Genomic DNA, 16,572 nt, shown 5'->3' with positions numbered 1-16,572 from the left:
TTGGGGGGGGGGGGATTGGCGGGGTGGCGGGTGTCTGGCCGCGCGCACGTGGCCTTTTCCCGCGCTGTGCGGGGGGGGCGGGGCCGCGTGGCGCATCAATAAAGCGTGGAAAGAGGGGCGGAGCCTCCGCGTGTGAGGGCTGAGGGGGGGGGGGGGCGGCAAGATGGAGTCGGTGGCGCTGGTGGCGCCGGTAACGGCGCTGGAGTTCGCGGGGGACGTGCTGCTGGCGGGTGAGCGGCGGGACGGGGCCGGGGCCGGGGCCGGGGCCGGGGCCGGGCGGCGGCTGACGCGGTGTCCCGCAGGCACGGGCCCGGAGGTGGCGGCGTTCCGGCTGAGCGGCGGCGGCGGCCCGGCGGGGCGGCGGAGCGTCCTGCGTGAGGCCAGCGTGCAGGGGCTGCGGGCCGAGCCCCGCGGCGGCGGCGGCGGCGGCGGCGGGGCGGCGGTGCGGGTGGCGGCGTTCGGCGGCCGCTGGCTGGCGGTGCTGGCGGTGCGGGACGGCGGGGCGCGGTTAACGGCGTGCGGGGCGGCGCGGGAGCTGGGGGCGCGGGTGTGGGAGGCGCGGTGGGCGGCGGGGGGGCGGCTGGCGCTGGCGCTGGGCGGCGGGGCCGTGGGCCTCTACGAGTGGCGGGGCGGCGGGCGGTGGCTGCGGCGGGCGAGCTGCGGCGGGGCCGGGGCGCTGCGCTGCGCCGCGCTGGCGGGGACGGGCTGGGGGCGGCTGGCGCTGGCGGCCGGGACGGCGGCGGGGACCGTGGTGGTGTGGCGGGCGGCGGAGGCGGCGGCCCCGCGGCGGCGGCTGCGGGGACACCGGGGCGCGGTGCTGGCGCTTTGCTACGCGGCGTCGCGGGGGTTGCTCGCCTCCGCCTCCGAGGACCGCAGCGTGCGGCTCTGGGCCGTGGGCGAGCTGGGCGGCGGGGACGGGGACGGCGAGGGCTCCTGCCTGCTGGTGTGCTACGGGCACGGGGCGCGGGTGGCCGCCGTGGCGTTGCGGGGGCCGCACCCGGTCAGCGCCGGGGAGGACGGCGCCTGCCTGGAGTGGGATGGCGGCGGCGGCGTGCGGCGGGCGCGGCGGGGGCACCGCGGGGCCCTGCGCGCCCTGGCCCTGCGTCCCGCCGGCGGCTGCCTCGCCACGGGCGGCGACGACGGCGGCGTCCGGCTGTGGCGGCCCCGGCGGCCGGTGCCGGTGGCGGCGGCGCTGGGAGCCCCGGGGCGGCCGCGGGCCGTGCTGCTGGCGGGGCCGCGGCGGGTGCTGGCGCTGAGCGAGGAGGGGGGGCTGGCGGCCTACGGGGTGGCGGCGGGGCGCTGGGGGCCGGTGCTGCCGCCCCCCGCCGCCGGCGGGGCCCGCGGGGTGCTGGCGGCCGCCCCGCTGCCCGGCGGCGACGAGGAGACCCTCTGCGCCCTGGCCGGGGGCGACGGGCGCCTCCTCCTCTTCGCCCTGAGTCGCCCCGGGGCCGGCACCGAACTGGGGCTGTTCGAGGGGGCCGTGCGGGGGCTGGGCTGGGCCCCCCACCCCGAGCAGCCCCCCGACTCCGCCGCCTTCCTGGCCTCTGGGCCCGACGGGGAGATGCTCTGGCTGGACGTCACCCACCGCCCCGGGCGGGCGCCCCGGGCGCGGCTCATGGGACGGTACCTGCTGCGGCCCTGCAAGCAGCGCTGGCACACCTGCGCAGCCTTCCTGCCCCAGGGCGGGCTCCTGGTCTGCGGGGACCGCCGGGGCTCCCTCCTCCTCTTCTCTTGCAGCAGCTCCTCGCGGTGGGCTGCGGAAAGCACCGGCGTTGCCGATGGCGGCACCCACGCAGGTGGCGAGGACTCCGGTGGCGAGTCAGAGCCCTCTTGCTTGCTGCACAAAGGGGCTCTTCCCGTCGAGGCCCCGCTCTCTGTGCTCTTTGGGCTCCACGGGAAGATGGGGGTTACCTCAGTGACTTGCCACAAGGGCTACATTTACAGCACCGGCCGGGACGGTGTCTACCGCCAGCTCCGCCTGCAGGGCCGGCAGCTGGAGGTCCTGCGGAAGCACCGGCCCTGCAAAGGGCTGCAGTGGATCGAGGAGCTGCGCTTCACCCCAGATGGGGACCTGCTCGTGCTGGGCTTTCATGCCGACAACTTCGTGGTGTGGAGCAGCAGGAACGGCGAGAACCTCCACTGCGTCCCCTGCGGCGGGGGGCACCGCTCCTGGAGCTACTGCAGCAGCCCCTCGGCCGAGGCCTTCGCCTTCATCAAGTGTGGGGACGTGATGCTGTACTGCTGCGAGGCCGAGCCCTGCGAGCAGAAGGTGCTCCTGGCGTCTCTGCATGGGCGGGAGATTGTCTGCGTGCGGCGCCTGGGGGCCGTGGAGGTGCCTGGCCGTGCCGCCCTTAACATCTTCATCACCGGCAGTGAGGACACCACGGCCTGCGTCCTGGCGCTCAGCGAGCACTCCCGGGCAGCCGTGCCCCTCGCCCACCTCAGTGACCACATTTCCAGCGTGAGGGCGCTGGCGCTGTCCGGCCCCACGGGACCTGGTGATAAGGACTTTGGTGATGAGGGTTTGTCAGCCCTGCTCTTCTCTGCGGGCGGCCGCGCGCAGATCGAGTGCTACCGGCTGCTGTGTGCTGGGGACCCAGCCTCTGAGAGCAGGGTGGCCTGCCAGGTCATCCACGTGGCTTCCCACCGGCTGGATGAGCAGTGGGAGCGGAAGAAGAACAGGCACAAGCTTGTCAAGATGGACCCGGAGACGAGGTAATGCTCGAGGACCGCCTGACGCACAGTTAGAGGTGACTGCTATCTGGGAGGGCGCTGGGAACTGTGCTGGGATACCCGCTTTGTGTGGCTGTGGGCTCAGCCAAGCCGGAAGGAACCAATGTCACTTTAGGCATGTCCCTGGTGCCCAGTGGCTGGGCCTCAAGGGGCTTTTGGGGTTAGAGAAAAGCTCAGACTTTCCTCTCGCCTCTTCTGAGTGCTCGGAGCTGTGTCCCACGCTGGGCTCTGGCAGCTCTGCTGGGCCACCTGCCTTTCCAGGGCCACAGGTCACCGAGGTGTTGGTGAGCATCATGTGTTTGCTGCAGGTACATGTCCCTCTCAGTCGTGCCCGAGACCAGTAGTGAGCAGCTACCGATGCCCTGGAAGTTCCTGGCTGCCGCCTGCAGCGATGGATCAGTCCGGTGAGGAGCCGTCGCGGGGCCTGGCCGGAAGAACGGAGCTGGGGCTGGCAACGGGAGTCGAGCAGGCTCTGCAGGGGAGGCTGCTGCTGTGGATGTGGCTGGCTCTGAGCCCAGAACAGGACGGTGCATGGTGGGATATGGGGACAGAGGTGCCAGGAGCCCCCTTCTCCCACGGCCGACTGCCTTCTGCTCCATCACAGGGTCTTTGGGCTGCTGGAGGCCACCCGGAAGCTGGTGCTGGTGGCGGAGTCATTCCACCACCAGCGCTGTGTGCTGAAGGTGGAGGCGTTCCTGCACACGCGGGCAGGCGGGGTGAGGTGAGTCCTGAACGCTGTGCTGCAACCGATGGGGCTCTGGGGAGAAGCGTTCATCCTCGCAGGGATGGCAGCTGGCAGCTCGGCAGGCAGAGGGAAGGGAGAAATCGGTCTGTGGGAGCTGTTCTGCCACTTCCCTGGGTCTCGATGGGGACCCTCGGGACTGCCCGCTGCAGCCGGAGGGTTCCCCAACACCTCCCTTTTAGGAGGCACCTCCTGTGCAGCGCAGCCACCGACGGCAGCCTCGCCTTCTGGGACATCACCAGCCCCATCGCGGACGCGGTGGATGCCCTGCACCGAGCGGAGGGGGAGATGCAGCCCCTGGGTGGGTGCAGCCACCAGCAGCTCCGCTCTGCCTCCCGAGGGAGACCGTGCTGGTGATCCCTCTGCTCCCTCCGACCAAGGTGAGCATCGCTCTCCTGACAGCCTGTTTTCCCAGACCTGGGCGCCCCGCTGCTCACCGTCACGGCCCACAGCTGCGGCGTGAACAGCCTCCACGTCCGCCAGACCCCGGAGGGACAGTACCTGGTGGCCAGCGGCAGCGACGACGGCTCCATCCACGTCTGCCTGCTGGAGGTGGCCCTGGGTGGTGGCGAGGCCGCAGCAGGGACCCGCCTGCACGTCCTGGAGCGAGCGGCCAGGCCCTGCGCCCATGCCGCCCACGTAACGGGGATCCGGGTGCTGCGCCCGGACCTGCTGCTCTCCGCCTCGGTGGATCAGCGCCTGACGCTGTGGCGCCGGGGGCTGGACGGGCTGGGGGTGCTCAGCACCACCTTCTTCCACGTGCCCGACCTGGCCGAGCTGGACTGCTGGGAGGTGGCGGAGGCTGGCGGGGAGCTGCGGTACTACTGCGTGCTCTGCGGGCAGGGCCTGGAGATGCTGCAAGGCACGGCCCCCCCCGAGCCCCCTCCGCCGGAGGCTCCCCAGTAACGGGGCAGGCGTGCGGCACGCACCACCCCCCACCTGCCTGCAGACAGCACCCTGCGCTTGTGCTCTGCCCAGCGCTTGCAGCTCCTGTCCCAGCCTGTGTGCTGATGTGAGGGGATGGGCGTGCTCGGCTCCTTCGGGGACAGCACAGCCACCTCTGGGATGCTCAAGGCTGGTGGTCTTGGGGAGAAGGCAGGTATGACCCCTCCTGGACAAGCCTGTGGCTCCCCAGGCAGTAAAGAAGTGGGTTTGTCAGCCCACCCTGCCCAGGAGATGTCCCTCCTTCCTGAGGTGTGAGGGACCTGTGTTTGGGCTTTCCAGCCTTGGTCCCATAGGAATCTGCTCGGGAGGGTGCTGAGCCACCGTGCTAGGCCCTGGGAGCAGGTAGCAGGCTCCAGCCTCCTGGTCCCTGGGACAGGGCCCTGTGTGACAGCCCTGACCCTGCAGTGCTGGGGACACTTCTCATCAGTAGCACCTGTGCTGTGGCAGCCCTGGGCCTGGCCCCCCTGTCTCAGAGCAGCCCTTCAGCGCTGCCTCGAGCCGAGTCAGTTTTTCCTGTGCAGCAGCAGGACCCAGCCCAGGTGGGGCACAGGGAAGGAGAAACAGCTGCCTGGGGGGCAAGGTGCTCTGTTGGCATCAGACACACACAGCATTTGTCCAGCAACAAGTGTATTGGACCCCAGTACTGGGGCCTGGCCCAGGGCCCAACAGGAGCCTCGAGCCTCAGGAGCTCCCTGCCAGCATGGAGCGGCCTTAAATAAACAGTTTTGAGGGAAACAAAGTCAGGGCTTGGCTTTGTGGTGACTGGTCCCTGGTGCTGCCTCCCCTGGTACTCTCCAGCCCAACTTGCAAGGTGCCACAGGCCTCTTCCCTTCTGCTGGTGTGGATTGGGCAGCCACATCCATCTCCCACGCTGGGCGCACGTGGCCAAACCCTCAAACCGTGCGGGCAGTGGGAGGGGAAGCACCTGCATGGGGCTGAGGCATGCCCTGGCTCCCTGCCTGACGGTGGGGCAGCCCTTCGCCCTGCCAGGGAGGACGTGCCCTGTCCTTCCCCTCGTGGCGTGTTGTCCCCGTGTCTGTCACACCGTGGCACAGCTCTTCGGTGGTAGCTCAGATCTGGCTGAGAGGAGGGAGGTGCAGGGTAGCCAGTGCACTGTGGAACACATCCCTCACTGCTCCCAGCAACCGGAGGCGGGCAAACATCTGGTCAAAAAGGTGAGGGAACGGCTCCTGTGGGGAGAAAGGCAGCGGCTTGGGTTACCATATTGCCCCTCAACAGGCTGGCCCTCGAGACCCTACTGCCTGTGCACCCTGTGTACACATCCCTGAGGGGCTGGTGTGGGGCTTCATCACTCTGCTGGTACCCCAGAGCCCCTTCCCCACAGCTGCCCCAGGGCTAGAAGCCTACAGGCCCGGGACATCTGACTCACCCCCAGGATGTGGACACGGTTGTAGTAGGAGCTGAAGTCCATGCTGAGCTGGATCAGGAACTTGCACACCTGCAAGACGCAGAGTTTATGCTGGCACAGCGTGGTCTGGCCAGTATTGGGCCCTTCCCCACCCCAAGCAGAGCCAGAGCAGCCCCAGGGGGGTTGCAGTCTTCCCGCAGCACTGCCCCTGCGTCGCTCACCAGTGGGCAGCACCCTGCTGGCACGTAGCTTTGCCCTGGGCCAAGACTGTTGGAGTAGCACCCATGGGTGCTACAGCCCATGGCACTTACTGTCTCTGTGTTGGCTGTGATCCGGATCCCCTTGGTGGGTGCAGGCAGCTGCGCTGCCTGCTGCAGGATCTCAGGGAAGGGCAGGAGATAGTTGAAGAACAGGAGCCATTCACCCTGTGAAAGGATTACGTGTGTTGGAGAGGGCCGGATCCTCTTGGGCCAGCAGCACCCATCACTGGAGCTGGGAGCACACAGGTCCCTGCGTTCCCCTTCTCAGCACTCGCCTCTTCCCGGAGGCAGGAGAAATTCAGTTCCGACACTGGTGGCAGAGGTGGGTAGGTGCCTGGAAAGGAGGTGGGAGACTTCTTGTGCCTGGAGAAGCCCCTCTGGCTCCAGGCGTGAGGAACAGCCCAGGAGTGGCTGTTAGAGGAAGGTCGCGGGGCTGGTGCTCACCGCGCTCCACAGCCCGCTGGTAGGTGTCGAAAAGCGTGGCCAGCCGGGCACAGTTGTACATCACAAAGGCGCCACTCTTAGTTCCCTTCGTGGAGATGCTGCTGTCCTCCAGGTCCAGGGTGATCTGAGGGAAGGGGCAAGTCACAGTCTGGGCTGCTCAGCACAGAGCTGCGCCACTATTCCCACAGCTTGCCTGCGCCAGCTCTGCGCAAACCGCTGTCCTACCTGACTCCGGTGAGCAGTGCTCAGCATCTCAAACCTGATGGCAGCCACTGTGAGGGTATCAATCACCTCAGTCCAGGCCTCATCTGTGGAGAAGGCAGGTGGCATCCTATACAGCTCGTTCAGTTCCCATGTCCTGTTACCCTCCCCAGTGCCCAGGCAGGAGCCCCCCCTGGAGCCGGGGGGCTTCAGTGGGAGCTGGGGATCACCACACTTCCCCAGGCCTGGCCCCCATCTGCAGGTGCTGCTCTGTGCCGGTGCCCTGCGTGGCAATTTAGATGCCTTCCCCCAGACTCCATCATGGGGGGAGAGGGAGCACCATGCAGGGGAGAGCCCCACTGGCTGCAGACTCAGAGGTGAGGGGGGAGGAAGCAGCGGAGATGGAATGAAGCAGTATCTGTGCATGGAGCAGCAGAGCAAACCCTCACCCTGTGCAAGTTCCCCGTACTTCATCACAGAGGCTTCGTACATCTGGCGCTTTCGGAGCCTGGGAGGAACAGAGACACTCACAGCCACCACCCCTGGGCTGAGCTGGCCCCAGAGAATGCCCCAGGGCTCCCCCAGCCTTTGGGCTGCTCGGGGTATCCCAGCTGCAGCAATGACCCAGCCAAGCAAAAGCAGTTACAGACCCACCAGCAGCCGGGGCAGGGGCAGCCACACCGCAGCCAGCCCCTTGTGCCGCTGCCACGAGGAAGCCGCTGCGCCAGGCACAAGCTCTCTGCTTTTCAGCTGAGGAAGGGCCCACCCTCTGCCAGGGCCACCCACTAATGCGTGACAGCAGGATGATGCCACCCTGCACCACCCAGCTCCAGCCGCTGCCTTTCCTCCCGGCAGCCCCCTCGCAGCACTAAGAGGGCCAGAAGCAGCACTGCTGGAGAAGGGCCCTGTGGCTTCTGTTCTGCACCTCCAGTCCTTTCTAAACAGCCCTGAGCCCACAGAAAAGCAGAATGGAGGGACTGCATGGAACTCTCCGTGCTCCACCAGCTCGCTCAGCGCTGCAGTGTGGCTGCCTGGGTGCCCACGGGGCCAGGCAGAGCACAGGGAGCCTTGGCAGGCAAGAAGCACAACGGGCACCTTGCTACACACCAACTTACTGGAAGTACTGGTCTGCCCCGATGTCCGACGAGGGATTTGTCACCTTCACTGGCCCACAGACAAGGTGTTTCTGGAAGAGAGAAGAGAGGCTGGGGTCAAAGATTCAGAAGCTCCACCAAAATGCAGTGCGGGGCTAAAACCAACCTTGTTCTAGCTGTGTCCCTGCAGCCTTCTTTAGGGCTGAAATCCCAAGGGCAGAGAGGCTGCTCCGCTGCCTGAGCAAGAGCGTGGAGGGGCCACCACGGGAAGAGGAAGCCTCACAAGGGGGCAAGGCTGGGCCTCAGAATTCACCATGGGGATTGAAGGAGGCTGGCTGAGCATAGGGATGCTGGGGGCCGTGGAGTAGAGGGTCAGAGGTTCCTCACCTGCAGAGCTGTGTGGGCTCCTGGATCCAAAATCCTCCAGAGCAGATCCAGCTGCTGCTGTTGGAATTCCTCCTCGCAGCTTACCACATGCACAATGCTGCAGCAGCTCCCCTGGTCTCCAGCCTGCAGCAGAGTGCAGCAGGGAGTTCAGATGCCATCACGTGACAGAAGGGAACCACATCTGGAAAGCGAGGGGCAGGCGGCACCACAGGGTTACTCACCGTGCACTGCAGAACGGCTTGCTGCAGCTCAGCCACAGACTGCAGCTTCCCCTCCGTCACTGAAAGAAGGAAGGACACTCAGAGCAGGACACAAGCGTTTGCCCCCCCCACCACCACCACCATCCTGCACCATCAGGTCTACCCAAAGCTGTCTGCATTTCTGGCTCAAATCAGACCGAAGAGGAATAAGAGAAGCCAATTTAGAGCTAAAAACCTCTTATTTTCTGTAAATTGGAAAAAAAAAAAGGGAACAAGCCTGTTCGCAGCTGCTCACCCCACCCTGCTGTCACGCTAGAGCCGCTGTACGCGTGAGGCTCACCGAGAAGGACATCTAGATTGGGGTCATAGCCCACCAAGCCCTGCTGCTCCACGAAGCTCTTCAAGTGCACTTGACAGATGACATCCTCGGGCAGCGAGGCTGTGCCCGGCCCCCGCTCGCAGGCCGCAGTGCAGGGGGACCGGCCCAGCGTTCGCTTCAAGGCTGGGACGGCGTCGGGGAGTGCCGAGCCCCCGCAGGCGGAGGGCCACTCGACGCGGAGCTGCTGCAGGACCTCCCATCTCCCCTCGTCGGTGAGGGCAGGGACCAGGCGGACGGCGACCCTGCGAGAGAGGGAGAGGCAGGCGCTGGCACGGCGGGGCCCGGGGCGGGAGGGCCGGGGGGGGGACGCAGCACTCACCCCTGGGCACGCAGCAGCCGGGCCAAGTGGTCAGCCAGCAGGACGGGGCGGAGGTGGCGGGGCCGCAGGGCGCCGGGGCGGCGCAGGGCCGGGCAGTGCAGCACCGCCTGCCCCCCCGGTGCCGGTGCCGGTGCCCCCGCCGCGGGGGCCGGGTCGGAGGGGATCCCCAGCAGGCACCGGAAGGCTTCAGGGCGCCGCAGCTGCAGCGCCAGCCCCGCCGGTGTCTCCTGACAGCCCCGCACCGGCAGCACCCCCGGGCCTCCCAATGACGTCACGCCCGCCACGACGTCAGCGGGCACCTGCCGGGTGTGAAGGCGAGACGTGAAGTCCCTCCGCCGCCCGCACGTGGCCCGGCGTACGCCCCGCCCCCTCCGCGCAGGCTCCGCCCCCGGCCCACCCGCGCCGCCGCGGCCTACCCGCCCCCCGGGGAAGGCGGCGCTGAGCGCGGCCCGCGGCGCCAGGAAATCCCGGTGACGCAGGTTGCGGGCGCCGCTCTCCTTCACCCAGAGCGCGGCCGGCCGCCCCAGCGCCCCGTTCAGCGCCCGCAGCGTCGCCGCCACCGCTGGCCGCTCCCCGCCCGTCTCCATGAGAGCCCGGCCGCCGCTTCCGGCTGGAAGTGACGTTAAAGCCCGCTCGCCCCGCCCCCTCCACGCTCGCAGGCGGCAGGCGGCCGCCATGTTGGGCGCGGCGCGTAGCGCTCCGGGGCGGCCATCTTGGGGGTAACGGGGGGGGGCGTGGCGCCGCCATGATGGGTGTGGCGGGCGGCGGGCGGCCGCCATGATGGGTGTGGCGGACCGCGGTGCCTGGCGCCTGTACCGGGGGGGCGGTGAGGGCCGGGGCCCAGCGCGGCGGGTGCGCCCCGGCCCTGCCCTCCTCCGTAAAAACCCCCGACACAGCCCCTCCCCAGCACGGCCTGCAGCACAGGCTGCTGGGCCTCCCCTCACACCCCTGGGCTGGGGGAGACTGCTCCCCAGCCCCCTCAGGGCTGCTCCTGCCTGTCCCCAGGCACCCGAGGGGCCCAGAACTGAAACCACCGGCAACCGAGCGGAAGCAGCAGCGCCGCGGTTAGCTAGGCCCGGGCGGCCTGAGAGCGGGTTTGGCGGCAAGTGGGTGGTTTTGGATGGGTGTGAGGCCAACCCTGGCGGCAGGCACGGAGTGACTGGGTTGCCAGTTCAGCCTCAAGGCCCCCAGGGCTTGGCTGAGGCTGTGACAAGGGGGTCGAGGAGCTCCAGCAGCATTTGCAAGGCACGGTTTGCCGCCACGGCTGGGCTCTGCGCCGAGAAGGGCAGTGAGCCGCTATGGGTGCATGCCCGGCCGTGCCCTCCTCCGAGCCTGCTCGCTGCCCCTGTTCTGGCCGCTCCAGCTGCTCCACTGGCCCCCGGTGGGAAGGACAGGGGCGAGGAGCTGCACTCCCGCCCAGAACGTTAGCAAAGTGTCCTGCTCATCAGCCCCATGAGGAAGGAGGTGGAAATGATTAGATCGTGCCATTGTGGTCGTGATTACATCTGCAGAGCCGAGCTCCTCCACAGCGGCAGCATCTTCAGTGCAGATATGAAAGAGTGGAGGGCCCACACCCTGACCACCACAGGCAGGCAGTGGGGGCTATTGCCCCCCCTCCGGGGCTGCCACTGAAGCCAGGTCTGATCTTGGGACAGGACCTGCCCCCAGCCCCGCGCCACCGGACCCGCTCGATGGGGAGCGGGTATCCGAGAAGCCCCTGCTGCAGCAGCAGGGCAGTGTCCCCAGGGAGCTGGGGACCTCCCTCCCTGCCCTTCCCTTCCTGCCCTCCCCAAAAGCCGGAGGGGGGGGGGGGGGGGGGGGGGAAGATGGGGGGGGAGCTCTGCCCACAGGGCCCAAACCGGTTCCTCCAGGGCTTGTGTTTGAGGCAGTGAGGGGGGGGGAAGCAGGGCAGGGGCAGATCCTGGCAGCACAGCCCATTGCGTGGGCTCTGCTGGGAACGCAGCAACCCATTTCGGGGCTCCACGGGCAGCCCTGAAGCCCCAGGGCTGTAGCACACAGCCAAGCGTGAACCCACAGGAGTGGGGACACTTAGCTTCAGGTGGGGTGGGGGGGGGGGTGGCTGTGTGTGTGTCTGTGTGTGTCCCCCCAGCAGCGCGGGGCCATGTCGTGGTGGGGTACTCCCTGCACCACCCACAGCCAAGAGGTGATCTGAGAATCGCTGCTCACACCAGACCAACTACTGACTGTCCGCAGGGCAGGAGCCGCCCGGGACCCCTGCCCAGCTGGCTGGGGAGGGACACACGCACCCGCGTGGGTTGGGTGGGAGCACACTCAGACCTCGTGTCACCGCTCACGGCAGGGTCCAGGCTGGATCCGTCCCCATCCCCAGAGTGCTGGGGGTCCCCACAGGCAGCCCACGTGAGGCCTGGCAGCGTGGTGGCTCGTGGCGGGGCAGGAGGGGGTCTCTCGAAGGTGCCGAAAGAGCTTTGGACAGACACGACATCCCCGATGGCTCTCTGGCTGCCCGCTCAGCGGGAGTGATCGTGTCATTGCAAAGCCGTCTCTCTCCAGGGGACACGGATCCTGCCCGGGCACCGCTCGCCCCTGCTGGGGGCTGCAGGGGGGGGCCAGGGAGCCCCCGAGAAGGGCTGGGAGAGGCAGGAAACTCACAGAGCATCTCATGACCTGTGCAGCTCTGGCGTAGGTGGCCACATCCACGCTGTGGCCACCACCACTCAGCACGCTCGCCCCGGCGGTTAGTCTCCAGGAAGCAAGCTGCTATTTTTAGTCAGGGGGGCATGAGACTGCCAGAGAGCCCCCAGCCCCGGTGGGGGGGGGGGGGGGGTGGGGGCTGAGCCGTGAGGCTGGGCACCCATCCCGACACCCTCCCCCTTCTCCCAGTGTGGCCCCTACACCTGGCCCCACGGGAGGATTAGAGTGGGACGATCAGCTCTTGCCCGGCGGCTTGGCATGGGGCAGCGGCGGGCAGCAGAGTGGGGGGCGCATGGGGCGAGGCAGGGGCGGGAGCGCGGGTAACGAAACCCCAGGGCAGCTGGGCGCAGTGGGGACAGCTGCTTTTGGGATTCCGTTGCCCGCGCTGGCGCCGCGGAGGGACGGGCACGGGGGCCACTGCCACGCCACCCCCCCCCCACCCCAATCCTGGGGCAGCCAGGAGGTCAAGGCGGGGGCCGGGGGGGGGGGGGGGAAGAGGGCGACTTACCACCAGGGACCGGGGTGGAGGAGCTGTGTGGGAGCCGCAGCCAGGCTGGTTGTGGGTGGGGGTGCCGGCGGAGGCTGGGGTTGTGCCGTGGGCTCCCCCTGCGCCGCGGGCCTGGTGCCAAGGGGAGGGCGGCGCGGCTGAGCCAAAAGGAAACGGCTCCGAACAAAGCCCCGGTGGGGTTGGAGCATCTGGTGCCAGCCCAGCAGTCCCCCGGTGGGGCCCAGAAACCTGAGCCGTCCCTGAGGGAGGGCACCCGCCCCGGCACCTGCGCCCGGCGGCGGCACGGCCACAGCTCCTGCTGCTGCCAGCGCCTCCAGGCCTCTGCCCCCCCCGGGCAGGAGGCCCGCGGGCACCCGGCGTGGAAGGCGGGGAGGGAAGTGAAACCGTGCGGGGAACCCCGCCAGCTCCACACTGTGCTCGCCCCCCCCCCCAGGGCCCCGCCGTCGATCAAGGGTGCCCGTCTTGTGGGGTGCTGGGGGGTTCCGGATGCCTCCCCAACCCCGGCACGGAGCGGCGGGAAAGCTCCTGTCACCGATGCCCGGGAGCTTCCCCGCGGTGGTGGGGCTGGGTGGGTGGCACGGGGTCGGGGACGTGGGTCCCCAGCCCCCTGGGCACCCCTCTGAGTCCCCGGTCCCCTTCCACCAGCCCCGCCACGCGTGGCACCGAGAGGAACCCGGCACGGAGAGGAACGCGGCAGCCTGCGGTGCTCGGGGCAGGGAACTCGGGGGGTGTGTGTGTGTGGGGGGGGGGGGTCGGCAGCAGCCGCCCCACAGCTGGGCACGCCGTACCGGGGTGCAGCACCGGGGCAGAGCCGTGCTGGGGAGGCCGAGTGGGAGCCGTGCCGAGCCCGGGGCACCGGCGGGGCCAGGCTGCAGGACGGGAGCGCAGCCGAGCCCCGGTCCCGCTCCCTCCCGCCGCCCGGCCCCGGCAGCCCGCGGGGTAACGGGACCCCGGGACCGGGAGCCGCCCGCTCCTCTCTCACCTCCGGCCCCGCAGCCTCCGGCGCAGCAGCCCGGGCCGGTCCGCGACCCTCCCGGCGGGGCACTCACCCCCCCCTTTCCCTCCCCTCCCACCCACCCCCCCCCCCAACACCACCTTCCTCGCCGCCGAGGCAGGGTCAGGGCAGCGGTGCCCCCGGCGCCCCGCCGTGCCGCTCCCCGCCCCGCCGCCGCTTTCGGTTTCGCTCCGGCGACGGCCGCAGCCCGCCCCGGGCACACCAGAACGGGGCGGGCCCGGGCCCCGGGGGTGGGTGTGTGTCAGTGTGTGTGTGTGTGTGTGTGTGTGTGTGTGTCCCTCCCCGCTGCCCCCCCGGCAGGACCCCCGGTGGGGGGGGGGCCCGGCCCCGCTCCCGCCCCCGCTGCCGCTGTCCCAGCACGGGCCTGCGGCCCCGGCGGCGGCCGCCAGGGGGCGCAAGCGGGGAGGGGCGGGGCGGGAGGACTAGGCGTCGGCCGCTCTGCACTTCCGGCGGCCATGGCGGTGGCGGCGCTGCGGCTGCTGGGCCCGGCGGCGCGGCGGGCGGCGGGAGGGTACGGTCACGGTCACGGTCACGGTGTCACCGGCTGTCACCCTGGGGCCGGGCGGGGAGAGATGGGTGTGGGGTTCCAGACGCGGTGGCCGTGGGGGGGGGGGTGGGCGGTAGCTGTGGGCAGCGCGTGGGGCTGTCCGTGGGGTTTTCTGTGGGGGCTGCCTGTGGGTCCCGCGCGCTGAAGGCGTTCCCCGTCTCTGCAGGGTTCCGTGCCGGGCTCACCGCCTCATACCGGCAGACGATGAGCTGTACCAGCGGACACGGGTGACCGTGCTGGAGCCGGAGTCCCCCAACACCATGTTCATCCAGGGCTACACCAGCCGCGGCTTCACCATCAACGGGGACGTGGTGGTGGGGCCCTGCGCCATCCTGCCCCGCGCCATCCTCCAGTGGAACGTGAGTGTCGGGCCGTGGGGCAGGGGCTCGGCCATTCCCACACCGTGGGCCCCGCTCAGTGCCCTCGGTGTCCCCGCAGGTTGGCTCCTACAGGGACATCTCGCACGAGAGTCTGTCGCTGTTCCGGCTGCTGGAGCCCCACATAGGTACGTGGGCCCTACGCTGGCTCAGCCTGCCCCAGCTGGCTCCTGAGCTGTGCCAGGCTGCCAGCACTCAGCTCTGCCCCAGCGTTTTGGGGGAAAGAGTTGCTTCCTGGCATCCTTCTGCCCTGGAAGGGTGCAGCGGGGCAGGAGGGGCACAGCAGGACAGGCTTCCCCCTCATTTGGGGCGGCTGGGGGGGAGCTGTTGGTCCGTGCAAGTCTGGGCTGAGTGCGGCCCTGCCCAGCCTTGCCTGTGGTCGTGTCCTGGTTGCAGAGATCCTGGTGCTGGGCACGGGAGACAGGGTGGAGCGGCTCCACCCCACCTTGCTGAAGCAGATGCAGGAGTGCAGGATCGCTGTGGAGGTGCAGGACACGGTAAGGAGGGGTGTGCAGAGGCAGCACCCCAGCAAAGGGGAGGGTGGTGGCCATGGGGAGTGGCCCCCCCTCCCCGGGGCTCAGGCGGTTGTGTGCCCCATGAGGAAGGGCTGGTCTCCTGCCTGAGGGCTGGGGCATCACTCCCTCCCTCTTCTATTTCACAGCCAAATGCATGTGCAACCTTCAACTTCCTGACGAGTGAAAAGCGCATGGTAGCTGCTGGGCTCATCCCTCCGCAGGGCACCTACAGGGCGTTGTAAGTGCTGCCTGCCATGGCCACGGGCCGAGCAGCTCTTCCCTTGCCTGCCTGAACCCCCAGAGCGTCACTGCTCCTGCTGGAGAAACGCTTTGGACTAAACTGTCGAAGCTGCTGGCTGGATGGTGGCGCTGCACACACAGGAGGGTGTTGTGAAACACGTAGGCTCGGCTCTGCCCTGAAGTCCCTCTGGCTTCTCAGCCTCCTTTGCCTGGCCCAGGCTGGGGGCTGCGGGGCACGGCCCAAGGCAGGAGCGTTGCTGGCAGCACCGCACCCACAGCCCTGCCAAGGTGGTGCCTGGTGCCTCAGCAGCAAGAAGCTGTCGCCCTGAGGCAGGGCGGAGGCTGCTGGGGTGAGCTGTACATCCCCTCCAGGCACGTTTGGGGCTCCACAAGGAAAATACACATAGATTGGAAGCACAAAGCAACTGCGTGGTGGTTAATGCGCAGCAGAGCGAGGCTGCAACGCGCCAATGATGACACCTGCCAGCAGCTCCCTGGGCACAGCTGGCACCAGCAACTGGTGTGTCCCAGCTGGCACTGGCCTGCTCCTGCTCTCCTGCAGGGTTTTGTGTCCCTCATGCTGCGCCACGTCTCCCTGCAGGCTCAGCAAAAGCAGGGGACAGGGAGAGGGTCAGCGGCCTGTCCCCACCTTGCACCCACTTGTGGTCACAGATGCCACCCTGGGGCTGGGGTAGGGGTTACACGTACCTAATTGCAGGCTTGTGCCCCAAACCCTGCCACCTCTGTGGGCCCAAGGACGGCGGGGGGGATGTGGCTGCAGTCCCCAGCCCGGAGTCAGGCTCTGGGGTAGCTTTGCTTTATGAGTGAGCTGTATTAATGAATGTTTGACACTGACACGATTTTGTTGTAATTCAAGGCTCTGGTTTTAGCATGTGTAAATCTAATTTGACATCACTGTGCTGGGGAGTGGTATTTTTCTTTTCTAGTCAGCAAAATTAGAGACACAAAATGCTGATGGTAAACACGTGCTCTTCGGCAGGAGTTGATGTTTGCATGTGATGGGGGGACATACACAACTGATCAAGGTGTAAAGTACCTCTGTCACCTGGTGTTGCAAGCAGAGGTAACTCAGCCAAGCCATGGAGGCTTGCACGGGTCAGGTGTGCAAACGCAAACACCAGCTCCTTTGTAAGCCTGTGCCCTTCCAAGTTCAATGTCCACACACCTTCTGGCAAACAAACCTGACATGAAGCCTGAGCAAGTGACCTGTCCTGCCCTGCCCCCATGGGGCTGGGGGCTGCAGGGACAGTGTGGGAGGTTTGGGGGAAGGGAAGAAGGGATGGGTGAGGACCAAGCATGGAAAAATACAGTTCCTAGGGCCTGGTGCACGTAAGCAGAGGCAGCACCAAGCATTTCCAGGGGTGTGTGTGCACATGCATACAAACACCTACCTGCTCATCCTTGGAGCAGCTGGACAGGGCACAGGGTCCTGCAGCAGCCCGGCTGCTGCTGCAGGATTTGGCAGCTGCCAGCAGTAGCCAGCAGCCCTGTAAAATGCGTTTGCTTTCTTGCCCAGCAGCCACTTGTCTTCTGCTCTCACTAAGGTTGTTTTAAACGCCCCAAACTGCATTATCCGCTCAGCCCGGTCTCAGGGCTTTCCATT

The 16,572-nt window shown here is 68.0% G+C and overlaps 3 protein-coding genes across 4 annotated transcripts; 2 read left to right on the top strand and 1 right to left on the bottom strand.

The window, feature by feature from the left end:
- Window positions 1–163: 163 nt before the first annotated feature.
- On the top strand, window positions 164–4,496 carry WDR6 (WD repeat domain 6). Its single transcript, XM_042799881.1, has 5 exons — window positions 164–2,715; window positions 3,042–3,137; window positions 3,338–3,454; window positions 3,658–3,776; window positions 3,891–4,496. The coding sequence occupies exons 1-5, from the start codon at window positions 164–166 to the stop codon at window positions 4,379–4,381; spliced, it is 3,375 nt and encodes a 1,124-aa protein (XP_042655815.1). The 3' UTR covers window positions 4,382–4,496.
- NDUFAF3 (NADH:ubiquinone oxidoreductase complex assembly factor 3) lies at window positions 210–15,863 on the top strand. 2 transcript variants are annotated; one of them, XM_042799637.1, is made up of 5 exons: window positions 210–230; window positions 13,983–14,175; window positions 14,255–14,321; window positions 14,590–14,690; window positions 14,855–15,863. In XM_042799637.1, the coding sequence occupies exons 2-5, from the start codon at window positions 14,077–14,079 to the stop codon at window positions 14,948–14,950; spliced, it is 363 nt and encodes a 120-aa protein (XP_042655571.1). In that variant the 5' UTR covers window positions 210–230; window positions 13,983–14,076; the 3' UTR covers window positions 14,951–15,863. The 2 variants fall into 2 exon arrangements, with proteins under 2 accessions (XP_042655571.1, XP_032865165.1); XM_033009274.2 differs by lacking the exon at window positions 210–230 and adding an exon at window positions 13,736–13,780.
- DALRD3 (DALR anticodon binding domain containing 3) lies at window positions 5,031–9,803 on the bottom strand. Its single transcript, XM_042799636.1, has 13 exons — window positions 9,490–9,803; window positions 9,074–9,372; window positions 8,716–8,996; window positions 8,397–8,455; window positions 8,176–8,298; window positions 7,810–7,880; window positions 7,144–7,202; window positions 6,719–6,801; window positions 6,494–6,617; window positions 6,325–6,383; window positions 6,101–6,214; window positions 5,811–5,879; window positions 5,031–5,610 (listed from the first exon to the last, which is right to left on the bottom strand). Exons 1-13 carry the CDS (start codon window positions 9,748–9,750, stop codon window positions 5,491–5,493), a joined length of 1,722 nt encoding a protein of 573 aa, XP_042655570.1. The 5' UTR covers window positions 9,751–9,803; the 3' UTR covers window positions 5,031–5,490.
- Window positions 15,864–16,572: the final 709 nt, after the last annotated feature.

Source organism: Tyto alba, unplaced genomic scaffold (assembly GCF_018691265.1).
Source record: "Tyto alba isolate M040663 unplaced genomic scaffold, T.alba_DEE_v4.0 Super-Scaffold_3, whole genome shotgun sequence".
Classification (NCBI taxonomy): domain Eukaryota; kingdom Metazoa; phylum Chordata; class Aves; order Strigiformes; family Tytonidae; genus Tyto; species Tyto alba.
The sequence above is the reverse complement of the archived record's forward strand: the minus strand, read 5'-3'. Positions and strand labels throughout refer to the sequence as shown.